At 30.2% G+C, this 25340-nt stretch overlaps 2 protein-coding genes across 4 annotated transcripts in view; one reads left to right on the top strand and one right to left on the bottom strand.

The window, feature by feature from the left end:
* Nucleotides 1–25340, top strand: part of Hel25E (ATP-dependent RNA helicase 25E) — a 356959-nt gene that overhangs the window by 129452 nt on the left and 202167 nt on the right. The window lies entirely within an intron of this gene.
* Syt7 (Synaptotagmin 7) overlaps nucleotides 1–25340 on the bottom strand; it is a 59763-nt gene that overhangs the window by 27165 nt on the left and 7258 nt on the right. For 2 of the 3 annotated variants that reach the window (XM_080160737.1, XM_080160738.1), the window contains exons 4-13: nucleotides 23129–23208; nucleotides 21960–22008; nucleotides 19456–19509; nucleotides 11839–11925; nucleotides 11245–11294; nucleotides 9045–9075; nucleotides 7210–7276; nucleotides 5989–6049; nucleotides 3190–3238; nucleotides 881–934 (exon numbers count right to left, since the gene is read on the bottom strand). In XM_080160737.1, the coding sequence (XP_080016863.1) occupies nucleotides 881–934; nucleotides 3190–3238; nucleotides 5989–6049; nucleotides 7210–7276; nucleotides 9045–9075; nucleotides 11245–11294; nucleotides 11839–11925; nucleotides 19456–19509; nucleotides 21960–22008; nucleotides 23129–23208 (582 nt within the window). The remainder of the gene's footprint in view (nucleotides 1–880; nucleotides 935–3189; nucleotides 3239–5988; nucleotides 6050–7209; nucleotides 7277–9044; nucleotides 9076–11244; nucleotides 11295–11838; nucleotides 11926–19455; nucleotides 19510–21959; nucleotides 22009–23128; nucleotides 23209–25340) is intronic. The other variant, XM_080160740.1, reaches the window with a different exon arrangement.

Genomic DNA, 25340 nt, shown 5'->3' with positions numbered 1-25340 from the left:
TGTATTATGTCTTAGAATACAAATGATTAAGTTAAATAGTAGCGTGGGAGACAGAGAGAAAAAGTGTTAAAAAGGGATAGAGGAAAAAGTGAGAGTGGGAGAAAAAGAGATCAAGAGTAAAATAACTACAGTGTGTTTTTTTTATGAGAACTTTTTTGAAAGCAATTTTACCCAACTTATAGTTATCAGAATTTAATGATTAATGGCTTATTTTCTTCTTTTTTTAAGGCAATTAATAGAACATTAAAAAAATATTACAGTTTTGGTTTAAAAAGTACAGTAAAATGTATAATTCAAAACTAAGGTGTCAACATCTAAAAATGGTTTTAGCGCATTTTTCTTATGTTCAAATCTTCTACCTTTTGCAAGAATTGCTGCAAAACGCTTCAAAGTTGAGATATATAACTAAAAATTAATACAGATACTAATGGGGACATGTACTAGAACATATTAAAGTTTGAAGGCCATATCTTAATCAGGGAGGGAGTACTGGCCTACCAAAGTCGTCTACTGAAAATCCAATTTTTTTCTTGCAAAGGGTAGAAGATTTGAGCATAAGAAAAATGCGCTAAAACCATGTCACCTTAGTTTTGAATTTTAGATTTTACTGTGCTTTTTCATTAAAAACTGAAATATTTTTTTAATGTTCTATTAATTGCCTTAAAAAACGAAGAAAATAAGCCATTAATCAATAAATTCTGATAACTTTAAGTGGGGAAAAATTGCTTTCAAAAAAGTTCTCATAAAAAAACACACTGTATCAAAAAAAAAAACATAAAGCAAGAATACTTAAATGATAGAGAGAACCGGATAAAGAGCAGCATTGTAAACAGACATAAACACTTATAGATTAGCTTGGCAGACTAGAAATATTGTTCACCTTGACTTGTGGATGTAAAGCTCGCCAGAAGTTTGGTTTCGTGGCTAGATCAATCTAAATAAAAGAAAAGTCATTTATATTAATATAGAATAACAGTTAAATATTAATGAAGTATTATATAAGCTAGCGGTTACGCCATTAGAAGCCTCTAGGAAACTTAAGGTTGGAGGGGGAAAAGTGTCCCCCCCCCACTCCATTATAAATTGGAGTTTTAAAAAGAAAAAGTAAAGAACAATTCAATATATATATATTTTTTTTTGGGGGGGGGGTGGGTAATTTTTGTTGGAAGGGTTAAGATACCCTCCCTCAAAATAGTTAAAAACCTTTCTTTGACCTATAAGAAGCTATATTGTAAAGGAGAACTATATCGATGCATTATTAAGCGATATCCTTCGCTACAGAAAAAAATGCTTACTACTTTAAATAATAGGATAGGTAGGATGCTGTCTGTCTGTCTTTCTTTCTAGATCCCAGGCAGGATTGAAACTATTTTGAAAATATTAGCTAAACACGAGAAACAAAAATAACCTCTCCCTAAAAAAAGCTCCCAGCATAATATAGCTCATCACATACATTAGTAAAAATAATCAAAGTAATCCAGATGGAGCTACGGATAAAGGACCCTTTAACATAGACTTGATACACTCGAAAAGTCTAACCTAACAAGTTGATAAAACCGGCTCAATCAGACCTAAAAATAATTCTACGATTGCCAAGGCAATAAATGTTTCCAAGGGTGGGGGGGGGTGGGGGGGGGGGCAGTGCAATTAAAAACGTGCGTAGGTGTTAAATCAAATAACAAAATAGTCTACAGTAAGCAGTACACTTTTAAGCTATATGTTAAAAATAATGCATATAGACAATAAAACTTTATGAGAATAATTTATAAAATACAAGATATTCTAAATCTGAGCCAGCAAACGCTTTTCATATTTTTCCATATAAATATTATAAATAATACATAAGTATAAATATGTTCTATTCGCAGGATAGGTTAGGTTTTCTCAAGAATAAAACAAATGAACATAGCATATATATATATATCGTAAAGGTAAATATAAATTCCTTAAAAACTGAAATTGTTTCCCTTTTAATAAGAAACTGTTTTATTTAAATTTTGTGATTTATAGCTTATTTTCTATATAAATGTAGCACTCCTATGGGCTAAGCAATCAAAAAGAGCATTTACTTCTCCCTCCCCAACCCCTAATTCCATCGCTAGAAAGTTAGCAATAAACCATAATAATAGCATTATAGAAGTCTCTGAAAAAACAATAGGTTAAGTGGTCAAAATCTCCCCCAACGATGGTAAAAGCTTCTCTGAAAAGTACAATCCAATTGGACTAACATTTTAGATATATATTATAGATATGTATCTAAAAAGGGTAAATGATAAATATTTTTTTTCTGTTTTCCAGATTAAAAATCTCTTTTATAAAGTGTTTATATATTTTATACATGCTTTTATTATTCCTTTTTATGATACTGTTAGCTCCGCCTTAGCCTCTAGGATATTCTCTGCAAGAGGGGGAGGTGAAAACACACTTACTTTTTTAAAAGATTTGTTTTTTGGGTTGTGAATTCATTTTTTAATACATTAATTATAACAAGAAAAATACAATCCTGAAAATTTTTAAAAAGATATCTTAACTTGCACACACAAACAAATTGAAAATCTAAGAAGGGTGGCTCCGTACCCAGTCTAGAAAGGTTTGTTTCTATGATACGGGGTATTGGGGTAACACAAACTCCCCAACCCACATTTAACAATGTTTAAAAGTAGAAAGAAGTATTTATTTAGGGAAGGTAAAAAATCATTCTTACACTAACAAAGGAGAAGATCTAAATAAAAAGTTTGAGATACATCTTTTATTGTTTAGTTTTCTTAAATATTTTATCATTAATCATGAATATTTTATACAAACAAAATTGTAACAAATGAAAACATTTGATCAAAAATTCGGGAAAACATAAAAATGTTTCTTTTGTCTAAAAATATTTAAAATACTAGCCATTGCGACTCTAGCATCTAGGGTCTCATGTTTAATAAAATAAAATATCCTAGAACCATCTCAGAACCTGTATGAAGCTTCAGTGTAAATGAGAACCATATCAGTTTATCAGAATAGTTTTAGTTTGTACTTTCATACATTGTACCTTGTTGAACACAGCCGCGCAGGGTTAGGGCTACCCGCTCCCCTCACCCAACTTTTAAAATTTATGTGTAAAACTCCCCCCCCCCCTCCCCAACGATACAACGATTAGGGGGCAGAGTCTCTCGTATAAAAAATAAATCTTTTTTCCCCTACCTGACATAAAGGAAGGTGAAGTTCGCCAATAGAATCATCACGGGAAAATCTAGACAAAAATTATACATTAGAGTCAGGGATCTTAAGGGATAGGACAATCGGGCGATAATTAATATTCATAATGATTAGTGATAATGATGATGTACAAATTTAATCATTTTTCAGATTAAAATCATTGGTGGAGAGGTTTTAACACCAACAAATGACAGGACTTTTTTTAACATTGCGTACTAATATAATTTGCGTTGAATTAACCTCTCATGTCTCTGATTTTTATTAACCCTCAGAGCCAACAGAACAACAATTAATTTTTTTATCCTCTGATTGGACAGCTGTCTTTAATACGATGCTATAATAGTTATTTTTAGTATGGCTTTAAAACCGATTAACATCCGCTGGATTAAAACCAGTTCTCGGCCATACTGAAAATGATGTAAAGCATCAAATTGCAGACAATCTTCAACGAATATTAATTTAAAATCAAAATCATGAAATCAATACCAGTTTTGTTATCCAGGGCTTTGGCCCCTCGGGGTTAACAAAACTGGTTATAATATCATAATTTTTCATTTTAATATCCATTAAAATGTGTCATTAACACGATGCGTTAAATAACGTCTAAGAATCTTCATTAGTAAGAACACATTTATATTATGACGTTGTTTTTTTCATCTGAAAGGATAGATAGAAATATTGACTTACATTAATTATGTACATTTTTAGTCAATATATCGTGCAGGGTTGTAGGGAAACTCGGAAAGGACAATATGTAAAAATAAAACTCCTTCCATGTAGTGATAATGTCTTTAGAACAACGGTATATCGATAGTATGTTAACTATGAACAATTTTTATCAAAAACATATAGTCTAAGTAAATTAAGTTTTATCATCAAATCCTTCTTTTAAAATGCATGTCGATATAGCCACGAACACTTTATATATAAGACATATAGTGTATGTTAATTTTGTTCAAAGTTATAAATTTCCATGCATTGATCTGTTACAGTTCATGGTAAAATGTTGCTAGAATCGATAATTCAGCGAAACTGATAAACTTACATGATATGTTTACTAAACAGACAAAAAAGGCCTACAAATAATCTGGAATGGCGTTGCTACAAAAGACCAACTCTACAAAAGACTAACACCTACAAAAGACCAACTAGGCGTTCCTACAAAGGACCTTTAAGTTGGAAGACGCGTTTGCCAGGACCAAGTTCCAGCAGTGTGTAGCTGGCACCTACACAGATGCCAACCCTGGAAGGAAAGACAGGGCTCAGGCAAGGCTAGCTGAGATGAAGGCAGCCATGGCAAATTAAAGCGCACCTTCATTACTGAATACATGTTTGGACCTAAGAGGTGGGGGGACATCTGAGATGTCAGTCATGTACATCAGAATTGTAAAAATTATTTGTACGTATTGTATGTGCTTCTATTACTAAGTACATAAATTGATTATGTTTTACTTTATTAATAAATTTGATGTTTATATAACAATATATATGTGTTAGTCTTTTGTAGGTGTTGGTCTTTTGTAGGTGTTGGTCTTGTGTAGAGTTGGTCTTTTGTAGGCGTTGGTCTTGTGTAGAGTTGGTCTTTTGTAGCAACGCCTCTGGAATACCCTATACTAAATAAAGCACATTCGTCTCACAGTGCCCATAAATGCACAAAAAAAAACTTATTTTATGCGTGTTTTCTTTAGCCACACTTGAACTATTGGATATTTTAATTAAAATCCTTATTATGTCGGTTATAACATTGCTCGAACATATTATGTACGAACGTAAGCATTTGGCCGCTATCCTCCTTAAAATTTTTAAAAATAATCAATTCCAGTAAAAATTTTAAATCTGAAGTTATGATGTATTTCAAAAAAGTCATTTATAGTTTTAAAGAGCATCCTTTAATCCAAAACTATCTGGTATATTTTTCTCTTAGATACAATTATTTTTTTCTTATGATTAGTCTGAAGGAATTGATTTGCCATTTTCAAAACTATTTGTTATGGACCCATTTTTAGGACTAGAAGTTAAGCTATAAAAAAATACATTACGTTGAAACTAAAAGTAGTAATAGTCGTCATATATTGATTAATTCTGATGATAACCTTTCCTTTTTGGTCAGATCGCCGCTTTCTAAATCTTTTTTTACTCCTTAATTAAGTTAGGTCTTATTTGGTAGTGGGTAGCCTTGTATAGTTATGGCACCGCTGGTATAGACCTCGCAGTGTAAAAATAAACTACCCCCCTTTCAGGTTTCATAAAATTTTTTTTTTTAATTTTCTGTTTCAACGGTAAGGTTTTTCATTTGGTATCATACGTATACAACTAGGATATTAATACAGATTTATTTTGTGTATGACGTAAATAGTCTGTAATGAGTGGTACTAACAAACATTTATAAATAATGGAAAGGATAAGACGATGGACGGTAAATTGATGTTTGATAAACAAATTTACCCATTATCTATTCTAGATCAAAACTACTGGTGGAAAACTTTGACCTCCATTGCTTTGTACAACCCAATTAACATTTACAGTTCATTGACACCCATGTTGAAAAAACTACAGATATACATTTGATATAATAATACTTGTAGAGTTGCTACTCTTCTTCTAATATCTTATTTACCTGTGATAATCTTAAACATTAACGATCATAGGATAATAATACTTGTAGAGGAGCTATGTTCATGATGATATCTTATTTACCTGTGATAATCGTAAACATTAAAGAGCTCTATTCATAGGATAATAAAACTTGTAGAGGAGCTATGTTCATAATGATATCTTATTTACCTGTCATAATCATAAACATGAAGGTGGAGAACTCGGTTTTGTAGCTTGTTCACGGGAAATCCTTAATTAAAAATTATTAATGTATGTCGTTCAATTTGTAAAAACAATAATGTTTAACTTTTTTTTGAAAGATTCGCAATGAAACAAGGATGGCAACATCCAAAACTTAAACAAGTTACTAAACATAAATAGTAGATGCTAATTAATCAATAAAATTTTTAACTAGTATTTCAAACATATTTCTTCAAAAAAAGACTAAAATCGCGTTTTAATGGAGTAGTTTTACTTCTATAAATAATTGTTTATAAATGATTAAACATACAGTCTGTCAGTGCCTAGTGCTGCTTTAATATGAACTCTTATTTGTAAAAAAGTAATAGTTATTTCTCGTATCGTATTACAAACGGCTTTCCGCGGATATAGAATGTACAATTATAAGATTAAAACTAGTTTTTTAGCCCCGTGGTGCCGAAGGCACCTGCTAAAAAAACTAGTTTTAATCTTATGATTGTACATTTCTATATTCGTAGAAAACTGGATATAATACGATGCTAGACATAGTTTTTTCGTATTCATGAGAACCGGTTCCTATCCACCGGATTCAAATGAATACGAGAAAAAAGAGGATTGAATTTTATTTGATCTACAAGAAATTCAAGGAGGTTCGAGTGGTAAATTGATTTCACGAGTGGTAAATTGATTTCACGAGTGGTTCTTAAACATTGTCTTCAAGCTTTTTTTTATATGCACAGCATCTCTATAAATAACCTCTTCCCTCCCCGACTCTTTTAATCCATGCCTCTTTCCATCAGAAAAGACGTAATAATGTAAATAAGTCAATTCCATAATCAGCAATAAGATTTGGTCATAATGCAATATTTTCAAACGTTGACTGTGTCTCAGTGGTTCATATCTGAGAAAAAACAAATTGCCAAAAATCAAAATTTGAGGTTTGATCTTAGATTTAAGATGGTTTAGTGGAACTATCATATTGTGTTTAAACCTTGTTTGGAGATAATCTAGCCTTGTTTTAATTCTTGGGAAGGTTCCTATATATTAGGTGGGAGGGTACCAACAACCCCCAAGAAAAAATGATCCCCCTAAAATTGATTTTTAAAACTAAAATCAAAAGTCGGGGAGAGTCGACTCACCAGCCTCCCCCCCCCCAAAAAAAAAAAAATAACCTACCTGACCTTTCATCATATACAAAAAATGACTTACCTTCAAAATAAAAAGTCTCATTCCATTTTGGATTTAAGGTTCTTCGCTTTATTTTTGTCTCCAATCTTATTTCAACAAAATTATGAAAATATTTATAGATTTAATCATCCTTTTATCCATTTCAGGTAAACTTTGTGTAGGTCCTAGGCATAGCTTTTTTGTTTTTCTTTAAAACTAAAACTCTAAGCTAAAATTTGTGTGTACCCGCTTAAAGCTACTTGTATACGTATATAAAATCCTATTATGTAAAAGGGTAAGGTTTTTGTCTGTAGCTTAAGATATCGATAACTACTGAACTGATTGAGTTTTCGATTTTAGAAAGCTTGACATAGGTCCTTAGATTGGTTTTTTGATCATTAGATTTCAGTTTGGTATGTTTTTAGGCTATTTTTCTGCCTATCCTCCCATCAAATATGAAGCCCCTAGATGCTAGGGGCACAGCCACAAGCATCTGTATAAAGTAGCTGCGCTTTAACAATTGCTTTCAATTTATCTTTAAAAAATAAAAGAAAAATATCTGATTAAAATTAAATCTTTTCTCTTTCCTATCTCATCAATAAAGATCAAGAACACTATCTTAACTTAATTTAAAATGTCTTTTAATTAGAAGAAAACTAATCCTAAAATTTAAAAATCTTCGTCGGATTTTGTTTGTTTTTAAGAAAATAATCTTTTTAATGTGGTTGCGAAGCTGCTCTATATGCCGTGCTAATTTGCAGACTAGTTGGTAGCTTAATTTGAGTTTCTTAATGTCTCTTTTCAAATGTTACCTATAAATATAAATATCTATATTTTTTTATTTTCATTGCTGTTGAGTCGAAAATGTTTAGCAAAAAAAATATAGGAGTAAGGAGATTTGACGCCCTGGTGCCAAAAATAGCCAAAAAACCTTTTCATAGACGCATGCATTCTTTATGTCTTGTAAGTATCTTGCTTCTTTACCATGAACATAATTGTTCTTGTCATTTTTATTTTGCTGACGACAGGGCAAAGTTTTCGTCAACTAATTTAAAAGTATAGGAAGCTTAAAACATTCTTTTATATATCTTATATAGATTTTTCAGTTTCGTATACAAAGTTTTTGACAGTATAGCTACTTTACAACTTTCTGCATAAGTATGTATGTCATGCTGTCAGTAGGTCTGTAACAAAACCTTTGGAGCATGATTTAGATCTATAGTTTATATCAGTGTTTCGGATCCGCATTGATTTTTTGCGGATCCGGATCCGGATCCTCCAAATTTGGTCAGTGCGGATCCGGATCCGGTTCCGGATCCTTGACAATAAAAATAAAATCACCAAATTTTTCAAAAATATTTATTCTTTAATTCGAAGTCAAAAATACTTTCAATTTTCAAGTCTGACCCTAAACCTTAAAGATTGGCTCTCATCAAGAGAATGTCTGAGATTTTATATAAATTTAGGTAGATTTTTCCATTTTGCCGCATTTTTTTTTGAGTCCAAGGATCCGGATCCACATCCTTGGACTCAAATTTAAGCGGATCCTTGCGGATCCGGATCCGAAACTCTGGTTTATATGAATCTATATCAAACATATTAAGTGTATTTATAAAAACCACATTATAACTCTAATCCACATTCAAATTCAAATTCATACAGTAGAATTAAAGTAATGAAAATGCAAGTCTACTTGAATCCATTCAAATTCCCAGGACCTACAGAAACTCTATATGAGATTCATATTGGTTCGGTGGTCACCGAGTTCTTTTAGTAGAGACAAAAACAAACACAGATATGCATACAAACACCTTGTTACTTTTATATTTAAGGATTAAGAACAAATTCAAAACAAAAATAATTTTCATATTTTTCCTGTGCTTCTTGTCTGGTAACAATGTTATTCTGTTTTTAATAAAAGATATCACTTATCCAATTTCTTAATTCAGAGTTCAGACAATTTTTTAGAACAAACGACAAATTTGTTTTGATCATTGTATCGTTTTAACCAGGGTTAGGAAGCCGCGCCTCAGCCGCGCATAAGCCTCAGTTTTAAACCTGCTTGTGAGCAGAAAAAGAAATTTTTGAAAGAAGGATTGTCTACTAAAAAGACAGTTTTATACATCCAGCAAAATTTTATAGTGATAAAATGACGATTTCACTGAGGCTTACACGCGGCTTACGCGCGGCTTCCGATCCCTGGTTTTAACCGTTATCATATCCTTCTAAAAATTCCATTTTTATGTAATATTAAGCTTCTTTTTGCAACCTTTGTCTTACTTATAGGCTATCTTTTTTTACCAAATCATATGTGTCTTTTTTTAGAGTAGCTGCACAGGTGAATGAAAAAAAGGACATAAATTCACTTTTTATTTTACCATAATAAGAACAGAGATCCATTTTGAAGACAAAAAAAACATTTGTTTCTAATAAGAAATACGATAGATATTTCGATTGAAAACTTTATATACTGGCTGCAGTGAAACAAACGGCCATACAGCATACTTTTGTAGAGAGCGGCTAGATGGAAATAATATAAAATCTCGCGTTAACGTAAAATTTTCGCGCTTTTTTAAAAATCCTACTTTGTGGTTTGTTCTTCTTAACTTGATTAAATTTAAAACAAGTGTACTAAAAATAAAACATGAAAAATAAGTTATGCAATAATATGTCTTTCATCTTAGTAAAAATAGTTATTTTGTATTTTACGTGAAGAATATCATGTAAAATCAAATAAAATCTGCGAAAACTGAATTATTTCTCAAATTCTTTTTTGTGTTCTTTTATATATTTTTCTAATAAAGATTTTTTGTGTTACAAAAGTTTGTACCTTAACGCAACATAAATAGAAAAATAGCTTAAAACCATAAAAACAGCTCAGGGAAATCGTAAGGGACGGAGAAAGAGAAAGTCGGACGGACAAACAGACATACATCGTTTTACTATGTAATGAAGATAACTTCAGAATTTGACCAACAAGTATTTATGTGTGTTATTAAAGATTTACTCACTGCGTGTGTGTGTGTTTGTGTGTGGAAGTCAAGTTAAGTGACTTTGCAACAAAAATGGTTTTTATCCGTATCTAAAAAATAAAGCACAACTGGAAAACAACTACAAATAGTTTTAACAAAATCCTTTTGAATAATTAATTGACTTTTGTCAGAATAAATAAATAAACTTTGTGTAGTATTTATTTACTGGATGAACCAATAAATATTTTATTATAGCTTTCTGGGAATGTTGAAATTTCCTAAAGTGAGTCCGGGTAAAGGCAAAGCGTATTTCTCATATATGTTCTAAACCAATCAAAATTTGAATTTATGTTAGATTACATCGGAATGTTAAATCCAGGACCGGGGCTGCTATTTAGCCAATTAATTTGAAATTGCCGAAAATTAAATATTTTGTTGGCGTAGATTTGGCGCAACACGGGTTATTTGATGTATCTCAAGGGGAGTAGGCAATAAGGGGAGAAAAAAGATAAGATGGTTGTAGGGAAATTTTCCCTTAGAATTGTTTATCAGAATCACATTCTCTTTTCCCTGGATAAATCTGCCTATTATTTATATCTTAAGACAGAAATCAAAATAGTAGAATTTTTAGATAATATCTTTTTTTCCGGACACCCTGTAAACCGAATACATATAAAGGATAAAAACTTTTGGAAAAAAGTTTTCTCTAAAACTCATCAAACATTTAATATAAGAGTAAACGAGTAAAATCATTTCCACAAGAAAAAAGATTAATATTGCGTTAGGTTACCTTAAAGCACTGAAATACCCGAAATCTTAAATGATTTCCTAAAATGGTGTTATATACTGCTTGGTTGTGTACAATATTTCCTACAACTATATGGATAAGAAACAGTTATATTGTCCGACGGTCTGACCAACCTATGGAGAGTTACTTGTATATTAACTTCGCTCCTAAAAGAACGTATGCATTGTATAATTGGTTACTTTCTAATAGTTTCAGACTTCTGTGCACCCAGGCTACTCTATAGTTCTTAGTTTGCCTGTTAAATGGTTAGGTCATTTTTATATTTATCATATTGAAGACTAAGTGATAGCTTTCCTGACGTAAGGATCACTGAGACCGTTTGCATCTCTTGCGGCCAAATCTTTACCCTAAAAATAAAAGGCCATAATACTAATTTGAAAGCTACATCATTCCCACCGAAATATTGTATAGTTTTATAATGTCCTTAGTTTGAAAACTATTTGAATATATTAGTTTCTATATTAAATTATAGTTACTGCGACCCTAGCATCTAGAGCACTCTATTCAAACAGGCCGAAAGATGCTAGGAAAATAGCTTAAAACTATCCCAAGAATTAAATCTTAAAAAGAATGAGCCTAAAACCATCACGGGACCTATGTAAAGTTTACTTAAAATAGGGAACCCATTAAGTTCAGTAGTTTTTGAGATCTTAAGCTTCAGGCAAAATAAACTTTATGTAATAGGCTATAGATTACATATACATCAATGCCTCTATGGCCGTTTTGGATCTTTTTATTCTTGTCATGAGACTGTGTAGTGTTTGTTTGTTGGAATTTTTAAAAATAATATGTGTTGAGATCTTCTAAATATCTTTTGAAGTATCAACTACAGACCGACCTACCCTAAAAAAAAACTGAAAGAGTAGCTTCGCTTCTATATCGTATATGTACCTGTATGATTTTTAGTTTTAAAGTCTGTGTGTTGAAATCATAGTCAATACTGAAGTTAATATCTCCGCATCTTTCTGATGGTTCACCCTACAAATAATTAATAACATTCAAATTTTTAGCATTTCACACACAAAAAGGGGTAGGGGAGGCTAATTACTATCTCAATAATAAATTGACCCCCCACAAAAAACTTTAATTTATTCTTTCTGTATTTCACATCCCCCCATAATAAAAAGATCTGACCCTGGATATATATATTTTAACCATCGGCTTTAAGCCTAACCTCTTATAGAACTATGTATTTAAAGGGTTATGGAACAGCAAAAAAAATAGACTAAAACCGGGATCTATATGAAACATTTCTAAAACAGAGAACTAATTGGCTCTGTAGTTATCGAAGTCTCAGATACAGGCAAAAAAAACTTACTACTTTATATAATAAGATAACTCAAATTATTGCAAAACAACCTTAATTTAGGAAATACACTATATGTCAAGTATGGTATGTTTTTACTAAAAGTCTTGCTGTAATGACCATGCAGGATAAGTTTTCTGAACGAATTAATGTATGAAAAGGCACACTCTTTATTTCCAATTTTTTTAAATGTGAAAATATGTCAACACTGTGTTAATGTTCAATATTCATGTTTCTTATTCCATTTTAAGTTAATCAACATATAAGCTTCTCTATAAAGCACAACCTAATTCCATAATTTTTTCATTAACAAGTTACAATTATATAGATAAAAATTATTTGTTAAGTATATGTAGTTTTAAATAACCAATTAATTTTAATAAAAGTAGCCAACAAAAATTAAAACCTGTTTATAGAACTTTGAATACCATTTCAATTTTTCTACCTGATAAAATATAACTATATTTTTTTGACCCCACCAGAAATTTAACGGATGACTAGTTACAAATAACGATAAGTACAGCTTTTTGCCAGTCGAGAATTATTTAGTTATATGTAATCAATTGTATAATATATCTCTAAGAATCTTTAATGATTTGATAACAATATCTATACAGTTATTTACCACAGATCCATCTATCAATAAGTAACTAAAATATTTTTTATTTGATTTTTGAATATTTTATTGGTGTATAAAATGCACAAAGATAATATCTTTTTGAAGAAGTTAGAATTTAAAAAAAAAATTATTTAAATATTTGAGAAGTTTCTCCTATGAAATATTTGATGACCTCTCAACTTTTAAATAAAGATACATAATTGTAACAGTAGATATGAAATCATTCCCTCGAGTAAAAAATGCTATGCTATATACGCCTACGCCCTGAAAGGGAAACTTGAGGTGGGGAGGGAAGTCGAACGTCACACTTTTAATTTAAAAAAAAAAATTAAATTTGGTTGGAATAATTTTTTTAAGGTTGACTTCTTTTTTGAGGGTGGTGGTAAATTCCCCAAAAAAGTTATAAACCTTTCCAGGATATATGAAGCTACACTGTACAGGAGAACAATATCGGTTCTGCGGTCAACCAGATTCCTCGGTACACACACATCTGGTTACACTATAGAAAATGTACCTAGTAACATGTAAAGATATTTATACAATGTTGTATGCATTACGTCTATACAATTATCCAGAAAAATTGGAATAATCTCGTTACACGAAGGCATGTACCCATGCTGAAGTCTGTTTCTCAATAATAGTCCTGATAGCAGTAATAGTTATTATCGCATCGTATTATGGACAGCTTTCCGCAGATATTGATATGGAAAATCATAAGATTAGGACTAGTTTTGTTTACACCAAGGAGCTAACAAAAAAATTGGTGAAAAATAGTGTGTAATACCAGGCTATACATGATTTTTCTGTATGCTTGAGAACCGGTTCTAATCCTGCAGGTTTGGAAACCATACTAGAAAAAATTTTACAAAAAGAAAAGTAAATTATTACACAGTGCTTTGGAGAATATTTCCTTGGTATATTGTTTTAATTATATAAATAATTAAAGGGACTGTGAACGTAAATTTTTCTTATCTTAATATCAAATCTTAACATTATCTCATTCATAATATCTCACAGATAGAGCAAAACGCGCTTTTGTTTGCTTAAAAAACGGCTTTTTCCGACGATTTTTATAAGATACGGGGAAAGGAAGAAATTTTCCGTATTATATAAAATGTGCATTAAATTGCTTTTTTCTCCCATTATAGCTAAAATTAAACTTTTTCACGTAGTTCTAGATTTTTCCTAACAGTTAAGCTGACTTTTAACATTATCCTTGCTTTAATCCAATGTATAGTTACTTAGAAATTGATAAAATAAGCAATATTTTTTTATTGAAAACCAAATACAATAACAAAGCCAGAAACAGGTTTTTTATTAGTATCCAATTAACTTTAAATGGCCCATCTCTCGCCCACCTTTAATTACAAATTTGTAAATAATAAAGACGCAATATTTCTTTATAAACAGTCTGATAAAAGTGTAAACTAATTCTCCAAAGTGGGTTATTTATTGTTCAACACAATAAAAAAGGATATTATTATTTTATATAACCTATGAGATTCAACCCTTTGTAGACAGTGAGGTATTTTTTTGTCAATAATACGAATTTAAAATATGTCTTTATTACCTAATTACTACGTTATAAAAAAACGAATTGGCAATTTTCTAGCATAAAATAAATCCTTAACAGTAAGTAAATTGTTTCAACTATTTATGACAAGTTAAATATCCCTATAAACATTATAAGAAACAAAAACGTTCAGATTTTCCCTGTTTTTTCCTTTTTCCCTCTCAAAATACCATAAAATCAAGGCATTATTTCTGGATATTTTTGTGAATAGGACATTTTTGGTTGATCAGTGTAGTGAAATGTGCTTAGTAAATGATAAGATTTGATAATCAGATGAGAAATTTTTACGTTCACACTCCCTTTAAATCACATTACATGCTTGGTTTTTTATTAAATGAATAAGTTGGGGTACAATGTTTGGCACTTTCGATATAAGTAAATGATAATAAAAAACCCATAGAATGCGATAATAACTTCAGAAAAATCGAAGAAAATAGTTTTCATACTTAATTAACGTTTTTAAGTTTTTCTTCAAAAAGTTTAGATAAGATGCCTTTAAATGTCGTCTATGATTTTGTCAGGGATAAAAATGTAACTTTAAAATAAGAATTACAACATATTTTTTCAATTAGTACAAAGTAAAATTTTGAACATTTTATTGATCAGTATATTTTTAAAAATGTGAAGTAGAAACCTGAATATTTTATCATGAAAATTGTGTTATGATTTGATTGTCTGCTAGATTACAAGAAAAAAGATACTGACAGTACTTGTTGGTTCTTTAAAAAAAATTAGGTAGATTACTTTCAGAACCCCTCTTTTTGCAACGTTATTTCAATAGAACAGAGCCGTAGTCTTAGTGTACTCAATATCTAGACAGCTAACCATTATTTTAGAATTGTTCAATTTTTTTAACTTCTGATAAAAACAGAATTAATGGTATTTTTGTAAATATTATACCTCCAAGAAATGGCTATACTTCCCAATCATATGTTGTGTGGTATTTAAGAGGAATTATTTTGATATAATGTCATTAAAATATTCGTTGAAAAAAGTGCTATTCTAGCTTATACTTCACATTTTAATGTGTATGATAATTCAAATAAAAGATAAGAAGATTTATATTATATTTAATTGTTATAATTATAAAGAAAAACCTGGAAACAGTAAAAAACTGACTTTATTTTATTGACGTAGGGAAAATTTTGTCAAATATTTGAATAAAAAAACAATATACAACAAAACAAACTATTTTTAATATATTCACAAAAAGGCTTAATGAGTTTAGGAAATATTTCATTCACTAATCATGTCATTTAAACTCTATTACACAGAATACAATGTAAAAAGATGTTCTCATTTTAATTTTAAGTAATTTCAAATGCATTTTAATACCTTTTAATGATTTATTTTTTGAAACATCTTTTTATAAAATGTTATTGATTTTTGAAGTTATATATTAGAATGTTTTTAAATTTTGTTAACATTTTGTTTTAAATGTAGAAAATTGGTAATTCTAAACATTCAAAAAATGATTTTATTAAATTTTCATCACTTAAATTGCATGTTTGATGAAATTTTCAATTGATAATTCAAGAAAAACCGTTTAAGTTTTATTATATTTTACTTTGAATTGTTAAAAAAATATATTATTGTCAAAAAAGGAGAAGTTATGTTTTCCTCAAAAAAAGACCAAAAACATGAAAATTAACACGTGTAATGAGAATTTTTTTCTTTCAGGTTTAATTTTAAGTAATTATTGATATTTTTTGTAAAAAGGATTTTATATAAAAAGTTTTATAACTTGAGTTAAGTAGTTGTGCTAAAAAAGGTTGCGAATTTATGCAATTTTCTTGCCAAAAAAATTTTCTAGGATTTTAAAAATAGCAAAGGGTGTTATTAGACGTACTTACAGATACAATTGCTAAGTCATTTTGGCCAAACACTAAAATAAAGTTTTTACATCTGAGGGTCCAGCCGTGATTAGTAAAAAACTAAATGATACATTTTAGAAATTTTGTAAGTGTGAGTAATGAGTAGAAAAATACAGGATTATGATTTATTTTATGAATGTTTTCTTACGTTTGGTTTTGACATCTTTACATGTGTATTAAGAATTATAAAACAAATTAAGAGCACAGACAAAAATTAAAATATTGAAAAACAGGGATAGAACAATAAATAGGTAATAAATAAGTAAGGGTACTATTGTATTCTAGCCATTTAATCTGCCTTGTAATTTTTTTCCAGAATTAATAAATGAGTCTTATATTTATATAACGACAGCAAATATTTTGACAGTAATATTTGGGGGTATAAGACTAAATTAAAATTGGGCTTAATTGTTCAGGGGGTCTTACAACATAACTACACCCCCCCCTTCCCTCCTTCTCCCCCCCCCCCCCCTGGTTGAACGCTTATATTCTAAATATTTATCTACAAGATTTTCTCATTATTTTTACACCATATTTTCTTTGTTCAAGTTTTTTACAAGTTACCAGGGAGAGAAGGAGGGGATATTGGACTGAAAATTGTATGGGTACCCAAAGTTTGCAAACATGGGCTCATCTCATTCATTAGCCATAAGAACGTTGGTGTTTTTGATCAAATCATTTACTAGTTGTCTAAATCACTAATTTCTATCCACCGAAGAGGTGTACGTAATTTTATTGTCCAATTCTCTTATCCCTTAAGATCCCTCTTAAAATCAAGTTTTAAAGTATATTATACTAGCGGCTTCTCCCCTAGCCTCTAGGGGCTTTGCCCTTAGAGGTTTGATCAAACCAATTTTTCGTATTTTAGATTTAAAATAAAAAAGAAAAAAAAATTTTGGGGTGGGAGGGGATTTTTTTTTGGGGGGGGGGGGCTAGTCGACCCCACTATTTAAATTCTAGTTTTAAAAAGAAAAAAAAAATTTTGAGGGGGGGTAATTTTCATTTTGGGGGGGGTTAGGGGTGTCCCACCCCCCAAAAAAATTGTTATAAACCTTCCCGGGAATTATGAGAAGCTACCCTGTAAAGGAGAACCCGATCGGTTCAGCGGTTAGCGAGATCCTTCGCTACAAACAAACAGACAAACAAACACACAAACAAACAGACAGACATCGTTCTACTTTGTATTATAGATAATGGCACAAAGCAAGTAATAGTTATTCATCGCTTCGTATTATAGACAGATTTCGTGGATATTAAAATGAAAAAAAATAAGATTCTAACCAGTTTAATTACCCCTACTTATAAAGTAGAACTATGTCAGTATGTCCGTCTGAAGAAAATTTATAAGCCATATCGGACCGATTTTAATTTTATATCAAATTTTAACTTTTTTCTTTAAGAAATCTAAAATTAAAATAATTTTAATTTTAAAAACTTATATAAAAATGATGTGATTTATATTAATTTTAGTGAGTCATGAAAAAGTCAGCAACAAGGTTTTTTTTCATTCTTTCATGATCAATAAATATTCTTTACTAAGAATAACAAAAGAGTACTCATAGATAAAGGTTTGGTAAATAAAAGGTTGCTGTTTCTAACGAAAAAAAATACCAGTTAAAAATTCTTCATTATCAAAATTTCCACTCGATTATCATTATTAGAACAGCGATATGTGATTATTATAGCTGTAAAATTAAACAAAAAAAATAGTTGAATTATATAGAAATTAGCTTACCAAAATTGTATCGATTATATGTTAGCCATGGCTATTTTATTAAATAACATCAAGTCTTAACATTTTTATGAAAAAAGAAGAAAAAAGTACAACGTTCAAAATAAATTTATAATTTTTTCATTTACTTATTTGTTAATTTCTGTGAGAGGATTATTTATAATATTTTATCATGTACTAGCTACAAGTATTAGTTTGTAAAAAAGAATATACTCCTCTTCAATATAGTAGTGGGATGTATGTATGTCCCGAAATACCTCACAAACAGCTGGAACAACCCTCCTCCCCTATTTGATAAAAATAGCAACTCCACCTCTAAAAAAGATGCTTAAATTGGACAGACTTTTATTTGATTTCTAATTTCTAAATAACTTTGCTTTTAATGCATGTTTAACTTCAACAAAGCATTTAAAAGAAACAATAATGCTTTCCCCACCACCCTCACCAAATCTTACAACTCCATGGCAAATCCATGTGCAAGCGCCTTAACTTTAAAAATCTAGGCATTTCTGAAATTAGGGTAAGTCCGTCCGTCCGTTAAGGATAGCTCTTTTAGTTCATTTGGCTAACTTTACATAATTGTTACTGTAACCTGAGTCTTTGGCTGAATTAAAATTTAATGGCTTCAAATAAGGGTGGCTACGTTTTAGAGAGACTGTTTGTTCGTGCAAGCCGCTCAGCTTCCCCAAAGTCATGCTGTTAAATAAGCTGCGACTGCAGAAGAAAATATAATAACTGGATTATAGTATCAATATTTAAAATCAAAAATGTATTTAACGCCCTTTTTATTATTGTTGATAGATTTTTTATTGGATAAATTGATCGATATTAAAAGAAAACAAAATTTGATACAAAAGAAGGAAAAAGATAGAAATAGAGTTAAGAAAATAATCTTTTCTAAATATAAATATAACCAATATAAAAAAAATGATTGAAATTTTTATCATAAAATAAATAAAATTCTACCCCATACAATAAAATATCTATATTACAATTACAAAAAGATAAATAAGCTATAACCCTTTCTGTCCTAAATGATTTAGAACACTCAAAAGCAGAAGAATTTCTTAAAGAGAAAGATTTTGATATGGCCAACTATTCTATCCTAGCATTTAAAAAAATTTTTATCAATAACTAATCAAAAAATCTGATTTTATTTTTTGTTTTGCCTAATTTTAGTTGCCTTACTATACCTTTTCTAAATTTGCACTGGCTTTCCAATGCATTATTATCTATCTGACCTCAAGCTTTTTATAAAAAATGGCCCGCCTTTGGTAATTTAGACTGTGAATTGGCCTTTGATTGGGTCATTTGAGAAGCTTCACCTTACATAACCTAAGTGTCAACTCTACCTGACCTGACCCATGTATCAACTCTACCTGACCTGACCATGTGTCAACTCACCTGATCTGAGTAAAGATCCAACAAAGTCATTGATTTGTGTTGCCAGAATGAAAACTGAAAATAGAGCCAATAGGAACAAAGGAAAAAAACTCCTGGCTGGTCAATTTAGATCTTTTTTTATATATTTCTTATTATCCTAAACTAAAAAAAATTTGATCACATATAAAAAATAGGGGAGGGGGTATCAACTCATCTATGACATAAAGGAGATTCCCAAGGGGATATGTTCAGTACAACCACTCCTATATAGTATAACTTTATTCATAACACCCCCCTCAATTATCAGTTTACATCCTTCCATCCCCTCTATTTTTATAACACTACTCAGTAGGAATATGCGGCTACATAAATGCGAGGCTTTTTTGGTGGGGTTGGGGAAGTACTATTATCCCCTTAAAGATCCCGTCTAATTTCTTCCTATGTAAACAATTGTCAGATGAGAATTGTAGAGAAGATCATCTTCTTTAAATGATGTTTTACTTTTGCATTAATAGATCTAAATTGACCAACTTGATAGAAACAGGTAAATTCTACATATTAACCTTAGATAAAGTAGCCCTGCCGGATTAAAACTTTATGTAAATTTTGGAATTTAGTTTTTTATCTAAAGTCTATTGTTTAGTAAGGCTACTTTATCTGTAAGTAAAAATATAAAAATTCTAAATCAAGTAATAAAAATCATCATGCTACTTTTTATGTAAAATGTTTAAATTTGATTTTAAGAAACTACTCTATAAATGTAGCAAAGTTATATGAAAAATAATTCTGTAAAATAAATAGTATAACTTCTAGAACAATGTAGGTAAATGAATCTTCTATTTCTAGTATAAATATAAATTTTGCCTTTGGGAGCTGGTAGGATAAAGAATAGATTTTGAGGACATCGTTCACTCCAGCCATTTTTATCTCAATTTCATTGCTTTGGCCCCCTGTTCTACTATTTGTTTTATCAGAAAATGAAGCTACGCTCTTATATAAATGATTATTATATCTTATTTAAACAGGATATAAAATTACAAAGAACAAAAGCTTAAGTTTGAAACTTTGTTAAATATGTCAAAAGTAAAATTGGATTCCGAATGCATAGAAATTAAATGTTAGGCAAAATTTCTTAATCTGTGAGTGAAGCAGTTTGATCAAACTATCCATCTTCCTTTAAAATGATAGCACAGTTTTTGTATTTAGGTTCGGTTGAGTTGAATAGGCTCCAGTTAGTTTCCGTAGATTTACTTTTTAAATGAGTTTTAAAAGCTAATTATCTTAATCGTCTTTAACATTAAAAAAATGGGGGGATAGTAAATTTAAAAAAAAATAACATTAAGAATTTTTACCTAAAATTAAAGCTTTAATGAACATTTATTTTTTCTTCTCTCATATGCATAAAAATTTCCATTCAAGACATTGAAAAAGCCATATCAACTTTTGAACTTTGCTTATTCTAAGTAGGAAAAAGATTCATTCAAATTAAAAAAAAACACAGTAGAAAAAAAAAGAAATAATTAAGAGGGTGGTGGGGAGTTGCTTCAGATGCAGAATAAGATATTTTGTCCAAACTTTTGTTGAAAACAGTACAAATTAAATTCTAATTAAATGTACTGTTAACAATTCAGTCAAACTTTTTAAAAGGACAGTCCATGTAGTTTCATCTATTTGAGATTAATTGCTTATTGATTTAGTCCTAAAATTGATTTGGAAAGAGTTGATTATCATATTTGGACGTATATTAATATGATTTCTGCAATTTAATTAGGTTTTTTTTTACAGGAAAATCTGTTCTACTAACAAAATCATGTTTTTTTTTATATTTTATAGCACTTTCTAGCCTGTAAATCTGCTATTAAATTTTCATCAACTGTTCATATAATTCCAAACCATGAACTTCCCTCTTCGTAATTACTTCAACTAGGAAGATCATAACTTTTAGAATTAGTGTAGGTTTTAATTCCATATAATAAGTCATATTATATCTAAAATTAAATGTATATGAAAAATATTTTAATGTGTCGTATATGCAATATTATAAAGAATTTGAAGTAAAGAAGATATTTAAATTCAATAGGAAAAATAATTTGAAAAAAGTAGAAGAGTATATAATTATGAATTTTTTCCTTTTAAATTTTCTTTGTGGGGATAAATGGAAGTTTAACAATTAAATACAATCTTTACTATCAATAATAATAATAAGTTTGATAAACTTCAGAGAGAAAGATATAAATGGATGATAAACTAATTTAATATCTTTTTGAGAATAAAAAAAGTTACTATTTGAAATTAAGAACTTTTTTCTTTTGAGAGGTATTTTTTATAGTTGAGCAAATTTATTTATCATCCAATTATCATTCCCTGTACCCTAATCTAAATTGTAAAAATGTTCATATCAATTAAAATGCAACTATAAAGAAGAAAAAACAGGGCTCGGCAGCCGCAGTAATAGCCATGGTCAGAGGCTGTAGGCTAGGGTGCCGAGCCTTAATAAAAAGAAACAAAGAATTGATAACACTTACAGCAGATGAGGAGCCTTTGGGTTCAACTGCTTGAACAGTGGTTTGGGTCCTAAAATTAAAAGTTTAGATAATTCTAATGAATTAAGTCAAAGTATTAATCAAAAATAATAATTATAGAATAAAGCCATTCTTGACTGTTCTGTTAAAAAGCCTGATTTAGTAAATAACAATAATCTTATGCTTTAATTTATAGCACTTTGACATTAACAAAACCCTTAACTTACAAAGACAGGGAAGTAAATTGGCAGAGCAGCAACAATAAGCAATAATATCCAGAGTAATATCAAAGCTTACCAATTTACAAATTTAAAGTTTTTTTTCAAAATTTAAAGGCTTTTTAAACAGATTTTTTATATCTTGTTATTGTTGCGCTACTTTAGATTTAGAATAAAGAGCCCGTAGATGCTAGGGATGCAGTATTATACAATATTGGCTCATGTTAAATTAACATAAAATCAAATCTCTAAGGAAATATTTTTTTGAGCAGTTAATATCATATATTTGGATTACTAATAAATTTTTAATACTAGAAAACAACACTATTTTGCAGCGTTAGTAAAAGTCAATTTATACAACATATCTTTGTTCATACTGTCATAAATAGTCAATTATCTTGCAAATATAAAACATATAGTGCAAAAAAAATATTATTTCCTACATCTTATTTTCAGAATAGAAAATACTAGAAGGAAAGGTCGAAAACTTTAATTTAATCAAAAAAATTATCTTATTATTCTTATGACGAAACATCGATAAAAAAACGCGTCATTTCTTCTTTTATTATTTTCCCCTAAATTGACTTTTTTGTGGAATAATGAACGGTTAATCAATCTACCCAGCATTAGGTGTAAACTTCTGCCTTTTATAAAAAATTTAGGGGAGGTTAGAGTTGTAAGCTTAATTTTCAACTCCTTGTATCCCAAAAGTAACAGGATCTGTGACTGCGTGGCTGTCTGTATGTCGGTACCAAAGGAATCACTAACCGACTCCCCCGTCCCCCCCACCCAAAAAAAAAGACTCTCCCCAATTTGAATTCAACCTTCCCCCGCCCCCTCAAGTGCTCCTGGAGCTATTGTTTAGCCATGATATATGCAGTATAACAGAATAACCGACCAAACAGGAAGATAAAATGACGAGCTGCTTTGATCCGGAGAAAAAAAAGTTGTCACCTTGTTTTTCCACCAAAAAGTGAGGCAAGTCCAAATATTCCAGATTCTGGTTCTTCTGTTACTACCACGTTTCTAGCATTCTAGATAGATAGATAGATAGATAGAAAAGAATTGGTATTGGAATATTTCTTAATATTACAATTTATACTGTTTTAGAGTAATAAGTTTTTTGGATGTTTAGATATTAATTAACTTTAAAAAGGTGTAGTTTTACTTTTGAGTACTTTTTATGGTATCAAATGATATGTTATAACAGCTTTTAAATTGATATATTTTTTATATTTGATAATTTAGAGCAAATTAATTAGTTATTAATTCTAAGGTAGCAAGTCTAAAATCTAAATGTTCGGTCTTTATCTTTGCCGGTTTGTCTGTAACGCTTATGCTGTATCACTTTGCAAGAAAAAATAGCGCCATGACAAGAAATAAAAAAGCTTTAAAAGCCCTTATACTAAAGTAGCTGTCTGTCTTTCTTTATATATCTATAATACAAAGTAGTACGATGTCTGTCTGTCTGTCTGTCTGTCCGTCTGTCTGTCTGTCCGTCCGTCTGTCTGTCCGTCCGTCAGACTCTTCAGGGTATCTACCTATTGGTCCTGTGGTGGTTTTAAGCTATTTTCTTGGGGGGTAGGACACCCCCAACCCCCCCAAAAACCAAAAAATCCCCCCCCCCCCAATTTTTTTTTCTTAAGATTTCCTTGGTCCTTTATTTTTTTTTGTAGAAGATCACCTCTTGGGGCAAAGCCCCTAGAGGCTAGGGGCGAAGCCGCTAGTATATTAAAAAGAGCTTCAACGATAGGTTCATTTTAAAAAGGTTAGCATAGTTTTGATACATGTTATACTTATATATATACATGTCTACTTTATGTTCTTCTCTAATTATGGAATATTTTTTCTTAATAATATTTTTAATGAAACAAATAAAGATGAAAGGAGCCTGAAGTACAATAATAAGAGGCGTGCAGAAGGGGTATAAAGTGGGTTATCCACCCCCCCTCCTGATAAAATGAATGGGGTGGGTACACCCCCCTATATATCCGTTCATTTCAAATTCTGATACTACTTGGCCAATGGTGGTGTCACCATAAAAAAAGAACTTCATTCCCCTAACTTTATTGGGGGGGAGGGGGGTGTTAAAAAAGAACACCCTTATTTACTTTGAGTACGTTGATTTTTTTAGGCTGATGAACCCTAAAGTGTTATAAACACCTCCCTAACTCTTTTCTCTGTATTACAGCCAACTAAAGCTCGCCCCCCCCCCCCCTACACTCCCCTACACATGGTGTCAAAAAAGGGTATCTTTGCGCACCCCCCTAGCAAAACCCTGTTCACGCCACTGCCAATAATTAATCTTTTTTTTCATGCATAATAATAATTACCAAAAACAATTGTGTCCATAAGTTGACCAAACAATAAAAAGCCAATAAAGTTTAACAGTTTGTTAGATTTTATAATCATAATAGTTAAAAAGTTAACAGTTCTTGAAATCGGCCAACAAACATGTAAATTTCTGTCATTTCTGTGAGAGAAATTTTAGCATGTATTATTGAAAAACGTAGGAATACCTATTTTAAGATTATTAAACCTTACTTTCAGTTATAGAAAAACTTAATTATAGAGTTGTTTTGCTGCAAATATAATATATTTGTTAATTAGTTCTGATAAAAATAATATCAATATATGATTAACAAATAATACTTATTACTAATGATGTACATTTCATAAACATAGAATATTTCTATTTTATATTTATACTTGTATTGTTAGTAATCGTTATTAGTAAATTTTAAAATGGTAAAATTTTGAGTACAATTTTACCCTTTTTTACGGGGAAATTTTTGAAAAGATTGAGCTAACCTCCCTCAAATTAGAAATAAGAAACTTATTACGAATGCTTTTTATAAAAAGTTGCGGTTTTTCACTATGTAGTGAGTGAGATCGGGGCACTTAGATAGACACACAGTCAAACACCCTTTAACTTATATTTACTGGCTTTATTAGATTCAAGAAGGAAAGGCAGATTTTTAACATTTTGATGCTATACTAAATGCTACTTTTGTGCAACTTATATTCTCAGGGATCTAAAGGGATAAGACAATGGCCGATAAATTGATGTACATCCCCAATGATGATTTACAAAATTACTCCTTCCGTAGATTACAATTACTAGTTTAAAGGTTTGGACACTTAATCAACAAATAAAAATACATAA

This window comes from Acartia tonsa, chromosome 5 (assembly GCF_053477335.1).
Source record: "Acartia tonsa isolate MP-2025a chromosome 5, ASM5347733v1, whole genome shotgun sequence".
Classification (NCBI taxonomy): Eukaryota; Metazoa; Arthropoda; class Copepoda; order Calanoida; family Acartiidae; genus Acartia; species Acartia tonsa.
This window is presented reverse-complemented; position numbering and strand designations above follow the sequence as displayed.